A 7464-nucleotide genomic window follows, 5' to 3' on the forward strand; every position below is an offset into this window, starting at 1 on the left:
GGCCAGTTCAATGCGGGGCTGACTTTTATACAGTACTGTGTACAGGGTGCTTTGGGAAAAGCCTGTTTGCACTGCCACGCACTTGGTGAGAAATCCTTTGGTTTTCCGTATCTAACCCGTCGCACCTCTGCAGCTGAGCATCCCAGTCCCTGACCAGAGGGAAGCTCTGTCAGCCTCTCCTGTGAAAGCCTTATGCGAAGAGGCGAGCTGACGTGTGAGAGGCAGCAGCAGCAGTTCAGCTCAAAAAGCCACGTGGCAATCTGCACACACTAGTCCGTGATCTCTTATATGTTCAAAGTTTATTTCACACTGCAAAATTCTTCCCTTTACAAAATCAAAACAGGATTAAGTTGAAGCCTGATCAGTGTAGTGCTTTCTCACTGACAAAACCAAATGTTATTCCACCCAGAAGCTCTGCAGGTGGAAAATGTGTGATATGCAAGTTCACGAAAACACTAGTTAGATCACTTCATGGTTTCTTACAACATAACATAGGAAAGCAAAGGTGGCTTCTCAACAAGAGCAATTTCAGCACTGTATTTGTAAATACTAAATTTCAAAGTAATGCTCTTTTAACTTTTCTTCCCAGATAGACAATTCGTCGGTGGGCTAAGTTTGCAAAGGACTCGACATCTTTCACAATGAAACCGTTTGGTATTTTGCCACCCCACCAGTGTGATGTTGTGAGTATTTCATCTGACCCCTCTAATCACTACAGACAGCATCCTCTTCCGTGCCTGTGTGTAGTTCCTTGTTCAACAACCTTTCCTAGTAATGTCATAAAATCTGTGTTAATATCCCGGGGCAGCGTAAACAATTGGAAATGTAAGTAAGTGGGGGAACTTTGACCAGCTCCGTGTTGTTTCAAAGTCAGTTCTGTCTCACGAAGAATTACAGTTTGTCTTCAGAGCTTCAGGAAATTCCTTAGGCCCAAAAGTAGCAGCATAGGCACAATAAACAGGATTCAATCCTTGCAATTAATTTTTTAATGTAATACTGTAATTAGACATTAAATTTATTATGTTGAAGGATGCTAATGGCTGCTCTGTCTGTAATAGGAGACTTGCTGTAGCCAAAATACAGGTGTCCTTCAAGACCATGATCATTTCCTTTATGGGTTCATCTTAGAGGCTTGGTTGGTTGGTTTTAAGTGTGGTAGAGGCTGTAGATTTTATTAATTAGCCACAAAAATGAGTTCGTGCTCAGCATGAAAGCATACTCTTTCTTACTTTGACCTTGGCTAGCAGAGCCGAAATCTTAACAGGTCAAAACAGCTCCATCAGCCACTGCTGCTTTCATGTCTAATGAGCTTTGCAAGTCAGGATGTTTCTACAGTAGTCACAAACATTTTACCTTTTAGGTTTCTTCTCGCTTCCCTTGCCAATACTTTCTCCTGAGGTAGGATTGTTATTTTTGTTATGAGAGAGTCCTTGGCTAACACTCAATGGTTTCCAATTCAATCTCTTCAGTTGTACTTGCTGCAAATAAAAGGATATTATTATTGATTGGCAAATGGATTGGAAGGCCAGCGTTCCAAAATTAACAATGCTGTGTTAATAGCTGAGACATTTTGAACTTTTTAATATTAGCTCAAGCTTACTCATCTACAATTAGGTTTTAAATACATCTTTTCAAAATGTTTAACTGCATGAAGAGTTCCTCACAATCTTTACATTGACACTGATTTCTTCCAATACAAGACTAAAGGCACTATGAAAACTAAAGTCCACAGGGCCAGTCCTTATACCTCTCTTCGTGACTTTTGAAAGGAGGGCTTTTCTGAGGTGGAATCGGGGCAGAAGTTTGGTCCCTGCTTTGGATCATGTTCTGGGAGATGACCGAGCAAGTCTCCAGAACTGTGGTTTTCCTGAACTCTGCCAAATAACTGTATTTGATTCAGACTTTGTAAAACTCTGGCTCTGTAGGAAGAGTGGCTTTAACTGGAGGAAGGAGAGGCTTTATCCAAACAAAAGCCTGTATATTCTGGCATGATAGAAAAAGGTTCAGGAGCTGCAGAAGCTTGTGAGCAGTGTGTGCACCATGAAAACAGCAGCAGCCCTTAGAGCTGTAGGCGAGCGGCAGAAAGGAAGAGACAGCTCCAGCCAAATTCATCTCTTCTTGTATCAGGTTTTGCAGAGTTGAGACAAAGTCTGGGCCATGAGGCTTAGGATTCTTGAGCATCTGTGTTGGTCTAGTAAAATACTGATATTTAGGCTGCTTGTTGCAATGTAACAGCTTAAGCAGTGCTTATTAGAGAAGAAATACAGACCTTTTTCCTACAGGGCAAAAAACCACTAGTGGATCTGCCCTTAACAAAGAAGGGAAGTGAACACCTGAAATGTTTTGAAGTGGCAAAAGAAACCTCCCCTTCCAAGGATGTGCCCAGAGCCTGAGCCGAGGCCTGTACCATGGCACCTTGTCTTGCTGCCTAGGCTGAACGAGGACATGGTTTAGTGGTGGACTTAGCAGTGCTAGGTTAACAGTTGGACTCGATGATCTTAAGGGTCTTTTCCAACCTTAACGGTTCTATGATTCTATGAATATCCCTGGCTGTGGCTTGGAAATTTCTTCTCTAATATGTGAACGTTCCCTTCAGTGCAGCCCTTATGTCCCCTTGATCTGCTTTTCATGACTGGTGTCTTTGGCGCGCGTTAAGAGTCTGGTTTTGATATTAGTGTCTGTTGAAGCCCGCAACTGGATCAAACATGAAGACAGATGAAAGGGGGGAGTTGAGAGGAGAAGAGGTGCAGTCCTCCGTGAACTGAGGTGGGGCCGCTCCCAAGGGCCATTTGAGTACTTTCCCCTAGGAGATACCCTTCTGGTGCAGACCCTGAGAGCATTGCTGAATGCTTTTGACTTTGTCTCCTGCCCTCTGATGGGGGCTATTGTAGCTCTGGCCTTTTCTCCCTAAGTTTTGCAGTTAGCAATGTTGGGACGTGTTTTGTGGTTTCTGTGGATTGTTCTGCAACTAAATACCTCTTATTCAGTTGCCTCAGCTAGTAAAGAGTTGAACAGGATAACTGAAACGAGGCCTTCCCATCTTGTTTCTCAGTGTCCCTGCTTAGCACCTTTATGGCTCAAATCACAAGTGAATTTCAGGCTCAAAATTCAGACTTGAGAACCCTACACCTTGACTGCATTCTTAGAGAGATACCTGTTAGTTTGTGTGTCGTCTTCTTCTGAAATAGATGCAGAGATTTATTACACAGCCACATGAAGCAGATCAAAATGGCAGATACTGCAGCGAGAAATGCAAAGAGAACTGCTACAAAATGTAAATCTTCATAGATAATCTCTGCAGAGGACAGAAAAAAATTAATAAAAAAAATTAATATTATAATATTGATTAATATAAAATTGATTACAAGCAGAGTAATGTTTAAACACAGGGTAAAGCCAAGAAGTCCCATCTAGCTTGTACCGTAAACGTTGACTATGATAGTGCCATAGGTGTTGGTTCCATGTTCCTCTGTTACAGTGATAAAATAGTAGCCGGCATCTCTCATGCCCACGTTCAGAAGCTCTATAGAGCCATTTTCAAAAGTAGTCACTCTGTCCTTGTAGACCGTGGATATGTTGACATAATTCCCACTTCTCCACTCAACAATTTTGGTGGTGCCCCAGCTCGACACATGCTTCCACTCAATGGTGGCGACGCCTCTGCAAGAGTATTCAACTGAGAGGAGGATGTTTTGTGCCACGGTTGCGTTGATGTTGGGTTGTGGGACAAGTAACGATACTCCTCCGGGAGCTGAAAGACAAAGGAGGACGATAAGTGTGGAGGTGATGCTGCACCAACCGTCCAGGGCAAGATGGGACCTCTGGGGCGTGATTCATCCCACCTGTCTCAGTGGTCTGTTTTAAGAGAGATGGATTATGCTCTGCAGTTTCTCTTTCTTTCTGCTGACCATAAAAGGAACATACATACTTAAATTAAAGACTAAATACACATTTTTAATTGGTGTTAGTCAGGAGAAACGCTTCCACCATACAGGACAAGTAATTGCATGTGTTTCAGTGTTTCGATACCCAAGAGGAGAGAGTTTGGAAGAGTCTTTCTGAGTAAGGGAGCATAATATTTTCTGAAAACTGAGCAATGCTCTTGTATTCATCAGTAACTGGCTTTCCTTTAAAATCCTGCATTTAAATGGAAAGTTTAATCTCCATGGCCAAGGTAACCTATTATATTAATTAATTACCATCCCCCAAAAGCAAGGTATGTGAAGACTTGGCAAGGACTTCACCATGTTTTTGGGATGCGTAATCAATGTTTAAGACAACAGCTTCATAAAGGCAGCCAGTTATATGCCAGTGCAGATAAATCGCATGTAATCAAAGGTACACAGCTTCATGCAAAGTCAGGGACCTCATGTTCCTGATGTTTTCCAGGCAAAAATGCATGTGAAAGAACATTTAATTCTTACCTAGTTCCTACTGATGTGATTACGGAGCTGTTCATAACACTGTGGAACTGAACTGACCATTTAGTTTAATGTGTAACTGCAATAATTTCTGCTTGCATGTGGGTATTTCTGCAGGGAGATTTGGATGAACACCAAACATCTGAGTTTCAATTGGCATACCTTTTGTTTTAATAATTAGCAGCATGTTTGAGACACTTGGCTAGAGACTGAAATCCTGTAATCTACCCACAAAAATCAAACCAGACAAAAGGCAGATAAAGCACAGAGTAAGCCTCACCGCTGAATGCCTTTTCCTGGTTTGGCTTGGAGCAGCTCACCCGCTCTCCTCTCATACTGTGGGAACAGCCTGACTGCAAGAGCAGAGCTGAAAAAATAATGCTGAGCTGCAAATGTCTGTAACCCAGCGGGGAGGGAGGACGAGACCCACAGCTATGCCGCAGGAGCACAAAGCAGGACCCCGGGGGATGCTCCTGAAGGTTCTGCAGCATCTTCAGGGAAAAGAATGGTTAAAAAAGGTAAAGAAAAAAAATCACCAAGGAAAAGAAATTATTTTTAAAAATCTTATAAAAAAATAAGAAACCCCCCCCATGGCCAAAACCTCAGAGCAACCACAAATGGAGAGAGATGGGTAAATGAATTACAAGCTGACTTTGCTCTATTTGGGATCTCTAGCAGAATTCAGAAACTCTGCTGGTCAAGGTAAGGCAGGGAAGCTCGAGAAGCCAGTTTGATTCCCAGATCCTCACCTATGGGACCAACACAGGAGAAAGCCCCAGCCACTCCATATTTTTTTAACGGATAGGATCTAGGCTTTTTCCAAGATAACACTCCTGGGATTCCCCCTTCCTGGGCACCTTGTCACGCTCGTGCTGCCCAGTCCCCTTGCAGGGACACCACGCTTTCCGGGTAGCCCAGCGCACCCTCAGCTAAGCTGTGGTTTGCCGTTCGGCCCGTGAGCAGGAGAGACTAACCAGAGCTGCGAAAAAGGGGTTTGTGCCAGCCAGAGAAACAGAACAGACGGAAACCTCGGGTAATCGCTGCAAATTGTTCCAATTGTTTTCTGCTCCATGTGTTTATTTAAAGGCCTTTTGCCCTGTTTCTGACCAGACAGGAGCTGAGTGTCTCACCACAGTGACCCTTTTATGTTTTGATAAAGGCATGGTTTTGTTTTGAATATCTGATTGCAAGGTCAATGTAAAAAAAAAAAATAATCCTTCCATTAAATTATTTGCAAACGTGTTCTGTCCCTATCCAGCACACAAAGCCAAAAAAGGCAATGCAATATCTGACCATTCAAAAATATTTTTAATAAGCAGTCCACCTAGATCACCTGAACCAGCCTAACCCAGAGAGAGCTGCATCAGCCTCGAGAGCAAACGTCCCACCCACCTGCAGCGCCCTGCGCAAGGCTGCTGTGCTCTCCTGGTTGCAGAACCAGACCCTTCACGCCCAGTAAAACACGACGGGGGAGAGCAGGGTGCCCGTGCCGGGTTTGCTGTCCCTGGCACGCTGCTGCACTCCAAAGTATTCGCCTGGCCCGGAGTCAAAGCTGGCGCCAAAGCTGGAAGCGCGGCTCTGTGGACCAGAGCTGGCCGCAGCAACGCAGCTGGGCCTGCAGCGTGCTGGGGAGCAGGGGAAAGGGCTGGCAGCGAGCAGCCCCCACGCAGGAGCTGTAGAATGGGGGGAACCATTCTGAAAAGGAGCTCTTAAACCCTGGGGACAGTCCCTCCATCCTTCGGTGTCCTGCTTGTGCGTCACCTTGATGATGAAGGAGGTGGCATGATGTGTCCAAACCAAACCCACCGGTGGCACTGCCCACCCCAGTTCCCAGGCGTGGGGGCTGGCTGCAGCCCCCTCCAGCCCTGCCTTGGCGAGGACTGGCCGGCTCTGGGCCTCCTGCCCCGTCCCCACTCGCCCCGCCGTGGGCTGCGGGCTTGAAATCCACCCTCCCTCTTCACCGCCGCGCTTCCCAGCGTGACCCGAGCCCCTTCGGGCTGGTTAACCGGGATTTCTTTCCCCCTCCTTGCTTCCCCGCGTCGTGGGGCAGGCAGAGGGGATCGGCGGCTGCTCGGGGCTGGCCCCGCTCCGCTCCCCCGCTCCCTCGGCGCGGCCGGAGCGGGGACGAGCCCGCCCAGGCCGCCTCCAGCCCGCAGGGAGCAGCGCTGCCTGCCTGAGCCCCCGGCCCCGGCCCCGGCCCCTCCCGGCGCCCCTCCGGGCGCTCCCGCTCCAGGCCGGCTGCGGGAGGGCTCTCGCCGGCAGCCCGGCGCGGGCGGCCGCGGCCGGAGCCCGCGGAGGGGCGGCCGAGGAGGAGGAGGAAGGGGCAGGGGGAGGAAGCGGAGGGGGAAAGGGACACTTACTCTGCAGAGCCCACCCGGCGGCCAGGCAGAGGGTGACGGTCCCCACGACGACGCCCCGCCGCCGGCAGCCCTGGAGCGGTCTCATCGGAGAGAAGCCGGTGCCCCAGGGGTTGCATTGAAGCGGCTGGGCCGGCCAGCGCCGCCCGACCCCGGGGGCTGCCCGCCCCGGGCCTCTTCCTCGCTCCTCTCCCTCCTCTTCCTCCCCCTCCTGCCGCGGCGCCGGGGCCGGCGGCAGCTCCCCCCCGGCGCCCCGGGCTCTCCCACCCCGCGATCCTGCGATACCGGTTGAAGATGCAATTGGCTGAGGAAGGGAAAGCGCTGCCCGGCCGCCTGCCATCGCCCCGGCCAGGAAATGGGCGCTAATGGGCCGCCGGCGGGGATGCCTTTTTTTTTCTTTTTTTTTTTCCTGTGATCGCTGAGGGAACACGAACTCGCAAGGGAAATTTCCCTTCGGGGTGTAAAAAATGACTTTATTGCCCCGAGGAGGCTGGTGATGCTGGGGGTGAGATGGCGGGGCTGGGCAGCAGCATCTCTGTGTTCCCAGGGGTCACCTCGGGGGACCACGCTGGCAGTGAGCCCCGCTCCATCCCACCCAACCCAGCATAACCACTGGGCGCTCCTCTCTCCCTTCCACCGGCTTCCAGAGGAGGTCCCCAGAAATGCTCGTCCTTCTTTCAGAAAGC

The 7464-nt window shown here is 48.9% G+C and overlaps 1 protein-coding gene across 1 annotated transcript; it reads right to left on the reverse strand.

Annotated features, from left to right (window-relative positions):
- Positions 1-1434: 1434 nt before the first annotated feature.
- On the reverse strand, positions 1435-6866 carry VSTM5 (V-set and transmembrane domain containing 5; the record flags this gene model as incomplete). The annotated part of the gene is made up of 4 exons (XM_082331108.1): positions 1435-1478; positions 3155-3295; positions 3422-3751; positions 6782-6866. The coding sequence occupies 4 exons, from the start codon at positions 6864-6866 to the stop codon at positions 1435-1437; spliced, it is 600 nt and encodes a 199-aa protein (XP_082187234.1).
- Positions 6867-7464: the final 598 nt, after the last annotated feature.

This window comes from Platalea leucorodia (genome assembly GCF_965183815.1).
Source record: "Platalea leucorodia genome assembly, chromosome: 2".
Taxonomy (NCBI): Eukaryota; Metazoa; Chordata; class Aves; order Pelecaniformes; family Threskiornithidae; genus Platalea; species Platalea leucorodia.